Raw genomic sequence first — 18,057 nt, 5'->3', positions numbered from 1 at the left:
ACATATGGCCCTTTGTAAACGCTATAACTTTTCACTTAATTTACACGTATTGGGACTTTTTTTTTTAATTTTTTTTAGCAAAGACATGTAGCAGAATACATTTTGGCCTAAATTTATGACGAAATTACTGGAATGTTTAATAGCAAAAACTCAAATATAGGTTTTTTTTTTCTCAAAATTGTCGCTTTTTTTATAGCGCAAAAAATAACCGCAAAGGCGATCAAATACCACCAAAAGAAAGCTCAATTCGTGGGAAAAAAAGGACATAAATGTCATTTGGGTGCAGTGTTGCATGACTGCGCAATAGTCAGTGAAATAATGCAGCGCCATAACACAAAAAATGTCCTGGTAAGGAAGGGGGGTAAATCCTCTGGAGAGCAAGTGACTAAAGCACCTCCTATGAAGAATTCTGGGTACCATCATTTCTTGCAATTCCACAGCCATGCTGAATTTTTGGACTTGACATGTTTGGTATCTATTGACTTGACGCAGCCCCATCTTTTATATTTTACCAAAAATCAGGTATAAGTCACACCGATCCGACTTTAAAATCGTGCGATTTCCAGTGAAGTCGCACGATTTCAAAGTCGAATGTCATTCCGACTTGCAAGACATCTGTGTCTTGCAAGACACAGATGGCTATGCAAGTATCACCTGAAGTAGTGCACAGGGGCGGACTGACCATTTGAGCACTTGGGCATTGCCCGAGGTCAGTAGGGGGCTCCATGAAATGTCCTTGGTACCTTTTTCATAGGCTTTTTTGAGTGTGGGCAAAGACACATGGGCCCCATGATCCCCTGTTGCCTGCGGGCCCCATGTCAGTCCGCCCCTCCTAGTGCATGCACTACTTTACAAATCGGTGCAGCTTTGACCAAGTCAGAATGGCACCGATACAACCGCTTTAATTACGGACAATTTGGTGCAACTTGCCATGCGATTTATTGGTCATGCGATTTGAAACTTGTATGGTAAGACGCTACCCGGTATGACACGACACTAATACTACGTTTGCACTAAAATTCATTTTATTTTCCTTTTTTTTCCCTGAAAATATGTGTTGATAAATGACGATGCAATTATCCTGCAACATCCAAAAATTGCAACTCCCACCATTTTATTCTGCACGGTCTCTGCTGTCAGAAAAGATCCACTTTTTGGGGAGTTTACAGTCATTTCTAGCAAAAAAAAATGCAGATCGCAACAAAAAAGTGAAACAATTGCCCTGGTAGACAAGCGGTTAAAAGAAAGACCTCCATTGGCTACATTCTGACAGTGACAGCTGCTGGGCAGTGCTGCCCCCTCCCCCCCCCTGGTCTTTGTCACTTCAGGGACCCAGCTGTGCGATAAAGTGACAAAGAAGGGCGTGGCAGGGAAGAGCCTCCAGCTGTCCCCATTCATCCGATCCCTGGCCATGCTGCCCGCAGCCCATGTCCCCGCCCATTGCTCCCTGACCCTGTAGCCCAGCCCCCAATGTCTTGGGAGGGGTTATCGGCTTGGCCGGAGAGGGACTGACTGCAGCTGCCGCTCTTCCTATCAGATCAATAACCGCAGCTCGGATCAGACCTGCGCGGCTGACAGGCTGCCGGTGACGTCACACCCATCACAGTCATGCCTCTCCTCCTGTGAATGTAGCGTTGTCGGGACCGCACGGGATGCTGGAAGGCGGGGCGGCTCGGGCACGACAATAGAAGAGTTCGTGGGAGCGCTCCGTCGGCGGTCATGTACACCTTCGTGGTGAGGGATGAGAACAGCACCATCTATGCCGAAGTGTGTAAGATTCTCCGGGCCACGGGACAATGGAAGAGACTGAAGAGGGACAATCCCCGCTTTCATCTCATGCTGGGGGAGCGGAACAGACTGCCATTCGGGAGACTGGGTGAGAGCCGACACACGGGCCGCTTCTGTCCTCCTCATGGACTTCAGTGACGTCACACGGCTCGGCTTTACTTGTGTGACCCGTATTTAGCCTCGTGAGCTCTAGACTAGCAGAGCCCTATAGGAGAACAGGGGACCCCAGTGCACGAGGGCCACAGGGAGCTGCATGTGGGTGTTGTCTGCTGCACCAAGAGGGGAGCTCAGACAGTACAACTGCAGCATTGGCACCAGTACTCTCCTAGCCAGGGGCTGAGCCTGTCTCTATGTCCTGGTATAGGCACAGTGACTGGAGCTGTCCAACAGAGAAGACGCCTGTTATTTATTCTACAGATAATCACATCAATGCACATCCAGGGGCAGACTGACAACTCATGGGGCCCCCGGGCAATAGGGGATCATGGGGCCCGTGTGTCCTTGCCCAAACTTAAAGCCTATGAAAAAGGTACCAGGGGCATCTCATGGGGCCCCCTGCTGACCCCGGGCCCTCGGGCAGTGCCTGAGTTTCCAAATGGTCAGTCCGCCCCTGTGCACATCTATTATATATTGGGGGGGGGCGCAGATATACCTTTTATGAAAAGGGCCCGCTGACATTTAACCAGTCCAATACCGGGCACTCTCACCCCCATCCTGCCCAGGACAATTTTCAGCTTTCAGCGCTGTCGCACTTTGACAATTGCGTGGTCACGCTACAGTGCACCCTTATGACATTTTTATCTTTTTTGTTTTTTTTTAGACAGGACTTTCTTTTGGTGTTGTTTAACCACTTCCCACCCGGTCTATAGCAAAATGACAGCCAGGCATACCTCTCCTCCCTCCGGTAGGGCATCCTATGACGTCTTTCCTGGATCGCGCTTTGTGCGTGACCGCAGGGCCGCGCTGTTGCGAGATCTGTCACCAAATGTGTGCCTCCAACACAGCCGTTGACAGATCTGTGTACCAGCCCTGTAGCCAGTACCATGTGACCTGCTGTGACCAATCACAGCAGTCAAAATACTGGTCACCGACCCAGGTCTATAACTGGCTTTTTCAGCAGTGAACACGGACGGCCATCGCATACGAAATATAAATAGGGCTACCCTGTTCAACTTGCCAGCCAGCTAACCAACAACATTGGTCAGCAACCCCAGTCTAAAAATGGCTTTTATCAGCAAGGAACGTGGATAGGTATCGCTTATCAAAAAGGGGGATAAGAAAGCCAGTTCAATCTGCCAGCCAGTTAGCCAACTATCAAAAACCAAATTAACCTGTCTAACGACATGCGTTTAAAAACGGGTTTAGTTAGCACACATTTGCAAATGCATACATGAGCCACATCACAGCACCCTGAATTTCTGTGGTCCTAACTCTATAAATCTTGAGAGTCCTAATAGTACAGGCACATGCATTTAATGGATAGACCAAGGGCAGGTGGACCTGAGGGAGCCAAACTGTCTCATGACAGTTGTAAATAATGGATGGCTTCCTTTCATGCCATCCATTGTTTACAAGTGTTGTTCTGTCTCTCCAATCTAAGCATTGAAAGTGTGATCTCTGTAACTTACAGTTGTGATGAGATAGCGATAACTCCAATCTTAGTTGAATATCACAGGCAGTGACTCAATACAGAAGATATCTTGTAGATCTTGCAAAGTTTATTCCATAAACTGAGAGAATCTTACAACAATGAACATCTGATAGGTCAAAAGATCATAATGTGACCTGCTTCATGAAATGAGGCTAGAAGCTGCAATGCATTTCTGGGGAAAAAGGGTGGGCTATCTATACAGTATTAACTAAACCGGAGGAAAGGGAGGAGCAGAGACAAAATATAGAGAAAACTTAAAGACATCTGTGTCTAGCTGTGAATTATTATTTTTATACAGGTTTTATATAGCGCCAACAGTTTGCACAGTGCTTTACAAAATGAAGGTAGATGTTACAATACAATTTGGTACAAGAGGAAACAGAGGGCCCTGCTTGTTAGAGTTTATAATCTAGGAATGGTCACAGTAATCACATGCACAGGCTGGGCCAGTCACAGCCCGTCTGTGTCATGAGATTAGCCCTGGCCAATCACAGCTAATCACAACAAAAAAACCTGAATGAATTGATTTCATTCAGGTAAATGATTGCTTATAGCAAATTAATGATGTAAAAAAAAAAAAATCTCTTCCCCAAAGTAGCACAATGTACTACTTTGGTCATAGTGTAATATGAAAAACAATCTTTAAAAAAGAGAAAAAAATTTACTAAAAATTTTATTTTTAAATTATAATTTTCTTTTTTTCGTACCGTCACAAGTCAGTGTCCCTGATCACCACCACACCAATTATATGATGACGCTGTACTGCACTGCTGACAGTATGTAATAAAAAAAAAAAAAAAATTGTGAAAATAATTTTAGTTTAATTTTCTGAAAAAGTATGACAAAAATTTACAAATTAAAAAAATTCACCAGGCCTCTTATGGAATATGTTGGACTGTCTAGGTTGAAAAAAAGAGGTAATTTGGGGGATATCTGTACTGTTCTGACATTTGTGGCCCTCAAGAATTTAGATTGGCCGTCAGTACTTCAGGATTGATCGATTTTCAGGTATATTCCATAGTTTTTGAACTCTAACTTTCCTACAAACTAAATAAATACTGATTTGGGTTATTTTCACCAAAGAAATTTAGCAGAATACATCTTAGCCTAAATTTATGAAGAACAATTATTTATTTGCAAACTTTTATAACAGAAACAAAGAAAAGTGTGTTTTTTTTTTTCAACATTTTTTTTTTTTTTTTTTTTTTTTAATTTTGTAAATTTAGCATAAAATAAAACCCCCAGTGGTGATTAAATACCACCAAAAGAAAGCTCTAGTTGTGTGAACAAAATGATAAAATTTTAGTTTGGGTACAGTGTTGCATGACTGCACAATTGCTATTCAAATTGTGAGAGCGCTGAAACCTGAAAATTGGTCTGGGCAGGAAGGTGGTAAAAGTGCCCGGTATTGAAGTGGTTAATCACCACTGGGTTTTTTATTTTTTGCTAAGAAATAAAAAAAGACTGACATTTTTGAAAAAAAAAAAACACTTGTTTAATTTCTGTTATAAAATTTAGCGAATATGTAAAAAAAATTTTCTTCGCTGAAGGCTGCTGATGGGGCTTCGCTGAAGGCTGCTGATGGGGCGGTCCTGATGATGCTGCACTTATAGGCAGCACTAAAGGGTACTGCTGAGGCTGCTCTGATAATCAGTGCACTGATGATTAGTGTAAACAAAGCACTGTCAGAATTTCCAATTATCGGCCTTCCTTTCCTCACACAGTGACAGCGCTGAGGAAAGGCAAAGCCAATAACCAGCAAGTCTGTTCACATGTGATCAACTGTGATTGGACACAGCTGATCACAAGGTAAAGGGCTGCTGTGATTGGCCCTTTACTGCGATCTGTGTTCTGCTATGCCAAGAGACACAGCAGTCACATCGAACGCACGAGGTGTGTTCTGGGAGGGCGTGAATTGCATAGTTTTGGCACCTCCCTATATATTTAAACCTCCCTGTATCCCAAACGGTCTTAATAAAGCAGCCCATAAATGATGCAATTTAATTTTCTTCCACCATGGGTGGAAGGAAAGAAGATTGCTCAATTCCCCCATCAACACAGTTGGTGTTAATAGGGGAATCCCTTCCACAGCACTATTGTGTTCTGCTGGCAAGGAGCCTTCCTCACCTGCAGAACACAATGATCACTGCTGGCAGCTATAGCCCCTGGCAATGATTGCATGGAAAAAAATCTGACTGACAGGCTGCACTGAAGTTGAAAGATGGATCAACTTCAGTACATCCATTCTGCTATGGATGGATCAAATCTCAACCGCCCCCTGCTGAACCAGCTGAGAATCAATCCATCTATAGTCGGTTTAATTCTCCCTGTATCCTTAACCCTCTTTGTTTCACTAACTCCAACCATCTTCCTAGCCCTCCTTAACCCCTTTGCATCGGTTCCTCCCGGCGCTTTAAGAGTTTCAGAAGCCGGGAGACGGGGTGGGGTTTTAGGGTCATGTGACCGCCATGATTCGCTGTCACATGATCGGAAAAGGTACCGATCGCAAGAGGAGATTGGAACCTTTCCGTGAGTCACGGACATGTGTGCTGGGAGTGTGCTTTCGGCACATATGTATTTTCAAATGGTACGCAAATATGCGGCCGCTCGGCGTCATGGCCAGACTCCGAGAGGCCGTATATTTGTATGCGCTTGGTGTCTAGGGGTTAAAGCAGTAGTAAACCTCCTCAAAAAAAAAAAAAATCTCCTGCATCGCATACTAGCACATTATGTACAACTTACCTTAAAATGAAGCCCTCCAGTGGGGCGCTGTCACTGCTGTAGAGGGTTCCATCTTCACCTGGTCTTTCGGCTTTAGGAGCTCCATCAATTTGGCTCAACCGTGACGATGGCACTCCCGCGCATGCGCACGGGAGTCTCGGGACACGGCACAGTGCTCTGAAGGAACAGCACAGATATGCCATTCCTTCAGAGCACTGGCTCTAAAAAAAAAAACAAACATATTTCCTAAACAGGGCACATTTAGGAGATACTCATTTTACCTACAGGTAAGCTTTATTAGCGTACTTGTAGGTAAAAATGAACAAAATGGCTTTACTGCCACCTTAACACTAACCTTTTCTTTAACTGGCAACTGCTTGCACATGCGCACAAAGCACTATACATATACCTAAAAGTTTAAAATGTAGATTTTACCTTGGTCATTGGACAGAATTCATGTTTTTTAACATGTATGTAAACCACTTCAGGGTTTTCGGAATCTCCAAATGCATGTGCTCATATACAAAGTAGTGCAGAACCAATAAATGACACTTATTGATATAAATATTGATCCTTGCTGTTTTTTCAAAGATCAACTCCAATCAAAGATCTTTTAGCATTTATAATGATCACTGTCTAGCCTAAGGTAAGGCTTACCTGTATGTACAGTAAATTTCTCCTAAACGTCACCAGTGCATGCGCATTGGGCTCTGAGTGGGCTATGTCGTCCGTTCAGAACTCTGCTGCTGCGGTGATGTCATTGCGGCTCTGCCATTCAAACGGCCAAGCCCGCTAACCCAAATAGAAAACCGGGTAAAAATGGAAGCTCCTACAGCGGTGATGGCGCATCCCTGGAGGGCTTCGGTTTCAGGTTACTCAATCATAATGTGACAGTGCAGTGCATACTAGCACATTATGACTGCAACCGCCGGGGGCCTAATTTTGTCTTTTTTTTTTTTTTCCAGTTTACTACTGCTTTAATATATAGTATGTATGAAAGTAGCTTTCATTGCCTTTTAACCTTTTACATTTCTCTCAAAATAATTTAAGCTTGGATTATGTAATGATATAACTGTACCACACACGTTTCGATTATTTATTACACTGATAATGCTTCTTGTTCCTGTGCTCTGTATCCTGACACAGGCCTTCTGCCTGTGCAGGGATTGTCTTTCCATTGCCTTCTATAAAATGATTTATGATGTCTGCCTTGGGAATAGACAGGCACATATTTCACTAAAACAGCATCCTATGAAATCCATCCATCCTCGATCAAATTGCAGTTCTCATTACCATTGTCTAGGTAACCTCTAAATGCCAGTCACTTTAGGCAATGTTGGAGTCTGTTACATTGTTTGCTTTTGTTAACCTTTTATATGGAACTCTTTGTTTACATCTGTGCATTTTAGGTCATTGTGGTTGGTAACTGTATCTTTGATTTAGTTTCTAGCAAAATCCCAATTGCATAGAATACAGTGGTAACATCGGTAATAAAATATGCACAACACTTGCAGAGAACCTAAGCATGCTGATCTCCCCCCACATTTCCAGTGACAGTGGGCTGGGGATCCTCTTCCTACATCCGCTGTCAGACTTCAAAATCAGTGCAGCTATGCAGGGTTCTGCCCAGACAGTTGCATTATTGATTCACAGGATTCTGTAAATGAACTACAAGTACCTCAATAAGTAGTCCCAAGTGACTCCTTAATTCTTCAAGGTTTGTATATTCTCCATTTATAAAACTTCAAAGCAATAACCTCCTCTTCCTCCTTTAACCCTCAAAAAAAAAAAAAAAAAAATAGACCGTACTTTACAGTGCCTTACCTTTGTCACACAGTGAAAATGAAACTATAAGGCCTAATGTACACGGGGCGTTTGGAAAACTCTTCTGAACGATGGAAACTGCTGGAAAACGTAGGTTAAAAAACATCAGTTTAGCCACGGTTACATGCCGCGTTTTATGCGCGTTTAGAAGTGTTTTTAAAAGATCACCTCAGGAGACCTTCCCAAATGCCCAGAATGCACTGAAAAATATTAATTAACTATTTCAGACCTTTTGGGATAAATGGAGAGAGCAGAAGCAGAGAGAGCAGTATGTGTTGAGATTACATGTCTTTTCTGGTTGTATTCACTATGGATCCCATCATGTGCATAATGCAGCACGTTCTACCATTATTTTTTTTTTTTTTTTTCCCTTCACTTGAAATCTGGAACTGACTGTTGATGTGCTAGGTCCATTTGAATACATGGAAAACGCTTTGCATGCATTTCTGATGATGAAAAAAGGCTCTGGACAGCATCTGGATATGGAACAGTTAAAAAACGCTTCTAAACACAAATGCTTATGAACGCATTTAACTGCGTTTACAAGCATTTGGCTTTTGAAACACTGATAAAATCTACTCCTGAATGCAAGTTTGGTGCGTTCAAAAAAACGACTGTAAACTCAACTGCCTGTACATGACATAGTGTACATGGACACAGGAAAACATTAGGGAGAGTTCAGGGGCTGCTGAAAAAAAACACTGAACAGCTCCTAAATGTGAGTTTATCAGCTGCAGTGTATATGAGTCCTAAAACACTCTCACATAAAAGTGCTCATAACCAGCAAAATCTCCACCAAGTGTCAATCTACATATGATATCCATAATTCCTACTCTTACCCTCTAGGTATAGATTGCTCGCTCAAATAAATTCCCAGCACGTGGATACTTCTCCAGAGTTCTTCCTCATAACCACGTATTCCCTGCAAAAAATTGAATTGCAGATAGTGTGATACTGTAAATAACTTCCAAATCGTGCCACTCAGTGCTCCCTTGATACCAGACCACTGGCCACCAATTACGTGAAATCATAAATACTCCACCACCTCTGGAGAAGTATCCGCATGCTGGAAATTTATTTGAGTGAGCAATCTATACCTAGAGGGTAAGAGTAGGAATTACGGATCTCAAATGTGGTTTGACACTTGATGGAGTTTTTGCTGGTTATGAACACTTTTATGTGAGTGTTTTATAGTTTCATTTTCACTGTGTGGCAAAGGTAATGCACCATGTGCAGTCTATATATAGGAGGAGGAGGTTATTGCTTTGAAGATTCATAAATGGAGACTATACAAGCCTTGAAGAATTAAGGAGTCACTTGGGACTACTTATTGAGGACGTTTATTTATATTGGATGCTGAGAAATATTTCATTTTTCGATTTTATTTTGGACTTTCTGGGGGGGAATGGGCTTCTTGGCGACCAGGGGTTGAGCACTTAATCATACACAGCGTATCTATGGCTATACATATTTTGGGGTTCAGTTGTTTTTTTTTTTTTTGTATAGAACTAAAAGTACCGCCTGTGTACCTCCGTGGCAGACGTCTTGTAGTTCCCATTGAACTGTGAGGGCACTGATGAGCGCTCTTGTAGTTCATTGACACTTTGTACAGCTCTCAAACAGGAAGGCCACACAGAGGTACGGGCTGAAAGCAGTAGCAAGCGACTGCGGAAGCCTGATATTGCAACCTTGATCAGTGCTATGCTCTGCAGGCTCCTGTGGGGAAAAAAAAAAGTAATAAAAGCACAATTTTGCATCTGCAAAACGTGCACTTATCCTTTTTTGTAAAACGTGAACGTAGTTTTTAAAGTGTTACTGAACCCACAACAGTAAAATCAGTCTGTATATGCAGTAAAGCATGCTTGTTATGCTCACTGGGGAACCTAAGGGGTTAATTCTCTACATTGTGTAAAAAGGTCGTTTGATCCTGACTTCCCTGCTCCTCCTCTTGTTCAAATGTCCATGTCTTATCTCCTGATAAAACAGACTGAACCGTAGCCATTCTGCACATGCTCGGTTTAGTGTGTATTGCTAGAGGGTTTTTTTTGTTGTTTTCTTTTGGGAGAGTGCATGTGATCAGCACAGGGCCATTTGGCACTGTCCAGATAGAGGTCAGGGGTTCTGCATCCTCCTAGAGCAGAAAGAAAACTCCTCCTACAAGCTTTAACCAGTGCTCTGCTGAACACTGATAGAAGTCACAAGACTGCTGTAACTGCTGATGAGAAACGGTATTTAGAAGGTTATATTTACTAAAATAATTGCACTTCCATATTATGTGTACTGAGAGAGACCAGATATAGTGAATGCAGGGTCCTGGGTTTAGTAACAACACTTTAAGGCTTTCAAATGAAGTTCGTTGACTCGGTGGCAAGGTAGAATGTTCTGACAAATTTATTTGTCTACAAATATTTGAATTAAATTAAACTGTTGTATTGCCAACTTTGGTTTCTTATTTGTAGTATTTACTCTTTTTGTTTGTTTGCCTACAGGGCATGAACCTGGACTAGTACAGCTGGTAAATTATTACCGTGGGGCAGATAAGCTTTGTCGGAAAGCTTCCTTGGTAAAGTAAGTGCCGTTAATTGCTACTTCTATTATTTTATGACTTTGCCTATGAAAGCAGTTCAGTGGTGCACTTTTAACCACTTCAATACCGGACACATTCACCACCTTCCTGCCCAGGCTAATTTTTCAGATTTCAGCGCTGTCACACTTTTGACAATTACTCATGTGACACTGTACTTGAATTAATTTGATCATTTTTGAGACAGAGCTTTCTTTTGGTGGTATTTGGGTTTTTTCTTTAATTTTTGCTAAATAAATGAAAGGACAGAAAATTTTGAAAAAGAAAAAAAAATGTTTTTTCTGTAAAATGTTGCAAATAAGTAATTTTTCTTCTTCAGTGATGTGTGCTGATGAGGCTGCACTGGTAATCAGGGTGCTGGTGGGGCTGCACTGATTGTCAGGGCATTGTGTTTAACCTCTTTCCGCCCAGCCTATGGCCGAATGGCGGCCGGCAAAAACCCTTACCTTTCTGGGTGGACGCCATATGGTGTCCTTTCGGGCATGTGCAGTTTGTGCTCCTGCAGAGCCGCGAAGCCTGTCACTGGCCGTGTGCCTTGGACATGGCCGATGACCAATATGAGTACCGGCCCTGTTGCCAGTACCATGTGACCAATCACAGCAGGTCACGTGACAGTTGTATACAATGGATGGCTTCATTCATGCCATCCATTGTATACTAGTGTGTCTAGCTGTGAATGGTCACAGCGATCACATGCACAAGCTGGGCCAATCACAGCCCAGTTGTGTCATGTGATTAGCCGTGGCCAAATCACAGCTAAGCACAAAAAAAAAAAAACCCTGAATGAATCGATGTCATTCAGGTAAATGCTTGCTTATAGCAAAGTAATTCTTTGCTATAAGCAAATTGTGGGGGAAAAAAAATCACTTCCTCAAAGTAGTATTTTTTTTCATTTTCCGAAAAAATTGACAAATAAAATACAACTTCAAAAAACTCGCCATGCCTCTTGTGAAGTACGTCGGACTGTCTACTCTGCAAAAAGGGGTCAGTTGGGGGATATCTGTACTGTTCTGTCATTCTTGGACCTCAAGAAATTAGATTGGCTGTCAGTACTTCAGGATTGATCAATATTCAGATCTATACCATAGTTTGTGAACTCTATAACTTTCCTACAAACTAAATAATACATCCTAATTTGGGTTATTTTCACCAAAGACCCGTAGCAGAATACATATTGGCCTAAATTTATGAAGAACAATTATTTATTTGCAAACGTTTATAACAGAAACAAAGAAAAACGTGTTTTTTTTTTTTTTTTTTTTTTTTTAATTTTTGGTCATATTTTTTGGTAGTTTTAGCAAAAAATAAAAACCCCAGTGGTGATTAAATACCACCAAAAGAAAGCTCTAGTTGTGTGAAGAAAATGATAACATTTTAGTTTGGGTACAGTGTTGTATGACCGCGCAATTGTCATTCAAAGTGTGAGAGCGCTGAAACCTGAAAAATGGCCTGGGCAGGAATGGGGTAAAAGTGCCTTGTATCAAAGAGGTTAATTATATCAGTGCAAATTTTGTACTCGCTGTACCCCTCCTAGATGGGCTCTCCTTTCCTCAGATGCTGTCTGTGAGGAAAGGAGAGCCGATTACTGGAAAAAGGATTTCGGTCTGCTTACAGTGTGACAGCTGTGATTCAACACAGCTGAGCACATGGTAAAAGGGCCGCTGTGATTGGCTCTTTACCCCGACCTGTGATCTGCTGTGTCCAAGGCACAAAGTGATCACAGTGCTCCCAATGCACGGCTGTTAGAGAACGTCCAGGGATGTCCTCCCAGAACTTGAGCAGGGCAGGAAGGGGGTGAACGTGCCCAGTGTTGAAGTGGTTAAATGAACACACTTCCAGTTAGGATTACTTTTAAACAAAACAATATAATTTAATATTTTTTGTTGGGGCAGGGGTTTGAGGTATTACTGCATATAACTGTGTGTATTTACTGTCACACCGATTATTACACATAACAATATAATACTGTTGTATTAACCTACAAAAGGTTAAAGTGTAGCTTCACCGAAAAAGAGCAAGTTCCCTAAGTCCCACTCCCTGTTAAGGATTGGCACCTTTTGGGGACCGAGGAAGCCCGATTTTTGACAGGTTCCCACCTCCGATGTGATCTCCTAGGCCAGTGGTCGGCAAGCCGCGGCTCGCGAGCCACATGCGGCTCTTTACAAACTTAAATGCGGCTCTTCTGTGTGCCGGGCGCCCGCTCCCCTCCCTCCTCTCGGGCGGCCGCCCCCTCCCCTCCCCTCCCTCCTCTCGGGCGGCCGCCCGCTCCCCTCCCTCCTCTCGGGTGGCCGCCCCCCTCCCTCCTCTCGGGCGGCCGCCCCAAAAGTCAGGACTCTGCAGCTGTCAGGATGTAGGCGGGGCAGCCAGGATGTAGGCGGGGCAGCGTGACGAACTCCTCTCCTCTCACAGTCCGCCCTGAAGACCAGAACGGCGCGGGAACACGGCGAGAGGAACGCGCGGAGCAAAGGTAAGTCAATTGACACAGGGGGGACTTACTATATGGGGGACTTACTATATGGGGGACTTACTATATGGGGGACTTACTATATGGGGGACTTACTATATGGGGGACTTACTATATGGGGGATGAATTACTATATGGGGGATGAATTACTATAGGGGGGATGAATTACTATAGGGGGGATGAATTACTATAGGGGGGATGAATTACTATAGGGGGGATGAATTACTATAGGGGGGATGAATTACTATAGGGGGGATGAATTACTATAGGGGGGATGAATTACTATGGGGGATGAATTACTATAGGGGGGATGAATTAATATGGGGAATGAATTGCTATAGGGGGGATGAATTGCTATAGGGGGGATGAATTGCTATAGGGGGGATGAATTGCTATAGGGGGGATGAATTGCTATAGGAGGGATGAATTGCTATAGGAGGGATGAATTGCTATAGGGGGGATGAATTACTATAGGGGGGATGAATTACTATATGCGGGATGAATTACTATATGGGGATGTATTTTCATTTTTAAAAATGTGGCTCTCAAAATAAATTTCAATCGTGGTTTTGGCGAGATTTGGCTCAGTTGAAAAAAAAGGTTGCCCACCACTGTCCTAGGCGATCAGAAGTTGTTCCCACTTTCCCTGTAGTCTTCTGGGACACGTTACAAGTCCCTGAAGACTACGGGACCATTCAGAAGGCGCAGCGGGCACCCAGCTGTTGAAGCCTCAAGCTGAAGATGTCGGTGCTGGGGAGAGGACAGCCGGTGAAACCTGCTGCGGCGAGGACACCGGTGGATTGAAGGGCAAGTTTGTTTAAATTTTGACTGGACCTCTACTTTAAGTTTCAACAAAGTAGAATGATGTGGTATCCCCTCATCTTGTGGCTCTAGATTGCTGAATTTAAAACCGTAATTGCTTTAAGTTGTAAACTTTTTTTTTTTTTTTTTTTCTAGACTCCTAAAAACAAGTCCTCAGCTTTCTGGATCATCTGGATCATGTCCATGGTTCCCAGAATCCTATGTGATTTATCCAACCAATGAGAAATCTGAGACGTTTCCAGTGGGGCAGGTGAGGAAAGGACTTCAAGACCTAATCAACAGCACCCGTACGGACGAGCGAGAAGAGTTCCTGGAATCGTTCAATGAAAGAAAAGAGAGTGGGAAAGGAAATGTGTGGATCGCCAAGTCCTCTTCAGGCGCCAAAGGTCACCTTTAAAAGATCTTGTATATGTCTGTTAATTTGGTAGTTTCTGACAGATACAATACAATACTGTGCAAAAGTTCTTCACCCGGTCTTCCGGGTTTTCGCTTCCCTCTCAGATAGCGTCAGATTGCCCGTCAGTACACCAGTAATCACATTTAACCCCTTGATTGCCAGGAACATGCGCATACACAATAAACCTCCATTGCTGATATAGTGTCTGAACGGATCAATATCTTTGATCAGAACAGCACTATACCAGCGTTCACATTAGTATAGTGTCCCCAAAAACACAGCGTTAGCAGGATCCGCCCTGGCAAGTGCAGTGTTAGTAGGTCACTGTCATTGATACATTGCACACAAAACCGCAGTGTTCGCAGAATCAGGCCTGATCTCTGCTAGCACTTGCCGGTAAATTTTGAAGACTCTTATATGCAGCAGAGTGCCAGTACTAGTGCCGCTCTACCTTTTTGGAGAACTGGTGAGCACCAGCAGCCTAGTACATTCTGGTCTTTCACATACCAGCACTGCAGTATCACTTGGTGACATGGCGAGTCCTGTAAGTGCAGTACAAGCTGGTCCGGTGGCGAGCACAAGTATTGTCTCGCAACCACCAAGAATTCGCACACAGGCCCGTAGAGCCCCTAGTATCCTTCCAGATGTGCTTGCAAATCCCGATTGACAGCCCACAAATTCTGCAGCACCCGTACTTCCCCCATTCACTGCCCAACCCGGAATGCGGGTAGAAACAGCAAATTTAACTACCCCCTTTTTGGAGCTGTTTTTCACGGAAGATCTGAATGCAGTGATTGTGGATCAAAGCAATTTATATGCACAACAATTTACTGCCGCCAACCCAAATTCAAATTTGGGCCTAACCCTCAACATGGGCATTACTAAAAAAAAATGAATTGCGGTTGTATTGGTCCGCAGACCCCATTCATCATATGCCCGTGTTCTTTGCTGCCATGGCCAGGCATAGAAATGAGAGTATGTGTTTTATGTATTTCAACGACCATACACTCTGTCATACTCAAGGTGACCCTGAATTTGACCAGCTCCACAAAATTTGGCCCCTTGTAAATCACCTTAACCAAAAATTTTCAGATGTCTATACTCCCCAGCAAAAAATCTGTGTTTGTTATTTTCTCTCATTCATTTTTCTGGCCGCCTTGAATTCAAACTATCTGTCCTCAGCAAGCTTGCTAGATATGGGGTCAAAATGTATAAGACCTGTGAGAGGGCAAAAGGCTATATATAGAAGTTTCGGATTTATGAGGGAAAAGATAGTAACGTGGAGCCCCCTGGATGCCCAGACTACATGGGCAGCAGTGGCAAGATAGTTTGGGACTTGGTGTCATCCTTTTTCCATATGGGGTACCACTTATACGTGGACAATTTTTATTCAAGCATGCCACTATTTAGACATTTTGTACAATCTTGGAATTGGCGCAAGTGGCACCGTGCGATCTGTGATCCATTAGAAGTGGGTGGATGCAGGGCGATATATTCTAATGGTGGGCATACCACGCACTTTTTCTGGCAGAGATTTCTTCTCTCTTTTTTTTCATTCAGCCCACAGGCTGCATAAAAAACAAAACAAAAAAAACATAGGATATATACACCCAACAAGGACCAGCAACGTACTGGTACATCACTGGACTTTGGTTTTGCTTCTAGTTATACTTTAGGAACACCGTATAAGCCTTATATATTGAATTGAAAGTCCTTGATATCTGGCATCTAAGAAGTTGTATCTCTTTCAGGGAAAGGAATTCTTATATCCTCTGATGCAGCACAACTCCTAGACTTCATAGACAATCAAGGTCAAGTCCATGTTATTCAAAAGTATTTAGAAAACCCTCTATTACTAGAACCAGGACATCGCAAATTTGATATAAGGTAAAATTTCTGTTTTACTGTCATCTAAAAATTTTTTGGGAGCAATAGATTATGCATCACTGACATTGGCTATTGTATGTTAAATTATTTACTGTTCTTCCTGATTACTCCGTTTTATGCAATCAATTAAATGCTGGCTTCTTTATCAGTCCTGGAGTTAAATGACAGCTGTAGGCAGATTAATTGCATGTTTTCTTTCACCCTGTCTTTATATATTGACGCTATTGAGTAAGAAAGTTACCAAAGTTCAAAAAAAGTCTGATATAGAGCTTGCATATTAAAATACTACTTGTATTTATAGCAACAGCTGTATTGATCTCAGTACCCAAGTCTTCATTGTATATACATGTTTAAAGCGTTAGAGCAGGATAAGTCAGTATTCGCTCTATTTTTTATTCCCTCACTGTGTCTGGGGTTTTTACTCCCAGTCTGTTTCACCATTTAATATAATGTTCTTCACCCTCTATGATGGTTCTCTTCTTTGGATTTGGATTTGGCTCACAGATTGACAAAAGAGAGGGGAACTCTGATAAATAGATTTCTCTTACACTCATTGACCGACACAGCTCTTTTATTCTCTATCATAGGGTTATTTTACCACCTACAGCAGTAGGACATTAGGCAGCAAAAAGAACTCTGCACCACTCACGGGCAGTCCAAGCTTGTATAAACTCTCTCTTTGCTATAGGCAATTCAGTCCTTCCTGCCTAGTGCTCCCTGCTGCGACCTGTAGTTCCTTTGTTTCTTTTTCTTTCTCTATTATCTGGGATTTTCGCCTGTAGAGATCTTCAGTTAAAAGCTGGGCTGTGCCACAGGCTGGATAATCTAAACCCAGTGGTCACCTCAGTCTGGCCAACAAGCATGCACAGACCTTTAGCCAAGCGCTGGGTCGGTTGCGACAATACCACATTTTGGATTGGGTGGCCAGAGAGTTAAACGTGTAACGGGGCACAAATGACTGTGTGCCGGAGTCCGCGTCACCATGTTGCCTTGGCCAACAGCCACCCTACTTAGGAGGGGAGGAGGATCTGTTTCAAGAGTGCCACCCACAAGCTCTGATGGATTGGTAAGTAGCAAGCCCCCTCCCTTCCCTCCCTGGATGCGGTGTGTGGCGCGGGTGCTCCCTAGTGCTGTCTGTCTTTGTGGGTTCTCCTCCTCCTCCCCTCTATAGGACTGGGCTCCTGTACTTGCCCCCCTCCCTTCGCGGTTGGGCTGATGTCTGTGTTCTGTATGAGGTGATTTCCCTAGGGCCAGTGCCTTCATGCGAGGGTTTACCAGTGTTCCCGGACTGGTGGGTGGCCTTTGGGTCTCAGACATTGGGGGGTCCCTTGGGGTCTAATGAGTTCACTGTGTGTGGGCACTCTCCCTGGGTTGGTTTGGGGCAAGAGGCTTGCAATGACACATTGTGTGGTATTCAGCTAGCCTCCTGGGAGATGTTTTCCCAGGCCTTGGCCTCTTGCTGCTTCTGCGGGGAAGTGTGCTCATCCCCTAACCGGCCTGTGTGTTGTGTCTCGCGCCCCCTGCGGGTGTCTGCACCATGCAGTTGGGCTGCTCCCAACTTTAGGTTGGGGCTTTGCAACCTATCGGGATGAGCAGTACACGTGTCATCATTTTGACTGTGGGCATCTGCCCTTAGTTTTGGGCACTTCTGCCTACTCCTCTGTTCCTGAGAGCTGGAGGTGAATGGGCAGCTGTGGTGCAGTCAAGCTGATCTGCGGGGCAGTGGGCAGCCGCCTCCTTAGGTTGCGTTACCATTGTTGCTGAGGTTGAAACAAGATGCTTTGGGGTGCCCCACAGCAAGGCACCCCCCCCCCCCATGTTGAGGGCATGTGGCCTAGTATAGTTCAGGAGGGGGGGGCCTCATCCGTCCCACCCCCCTTTCCTGACCTGCTGGAAAAGGGTCTGGTATAGATTTTGGG

General features: G+C 43.7%; 1 protein-coding gene across 1 annotated transcript in view; it reads left to right on the top strand.

Annotated features, from left to right (window-relative positions):
- The first annotated feature begins 1,467 nt into the window (after positions 1 to 1,467).
- Positions 1,468 to 18,057, top strand: part of TTL (tubulin tyrosine ligase) — a 30,445-nt gene continuing 13,855 nt past the window's right edge. The window contains exons 1-4 of the mRNA XM_089693265.1: positions 1,468 to 1,876; positions 10,474 to 10,552; positions 13,990 to 14,240; positions 16,003 to 16,138. Of these exons, the coding sequence (XP_089549391.1) occupies positions 1,720 to 1,876; positions 10,474 to 10,552; positions 13,990 to 14,240; positions 16,003 to 16,138 (623 nt within the window). The 5' untranslated portion in view covers positions 1,468 to 1,719. The remainder of the gene's footprint in view (positions 1,877 to 10,473; positions 10,553 to 13,989; positions 14,241 to 16,002; positions 16,139 to 18,057) is intronic.

The sequence above is a fragment of the Staurois parvus genome, unplaced genomic scaffold (assembly GCF_062004578.1).
Source record: "Staurois parvus isolate SC_StPar_1 unplaced genomic scaffold, SC_StPar_1.0 ptg000619l, whole genome shotgun sequence".
Classification (NCBI taxonomy): domain Eukaryota; kingdom Metazoa; phylum Chordata; class Amphibia; order Anura; family Ranidae; genus Staurois; species Staurois parvus.
The sequence above is the reverse complement of the archived record's forward strand: the minus strand, read 5'-3'. Positions and strand labels throughout refer to the sequence as shown.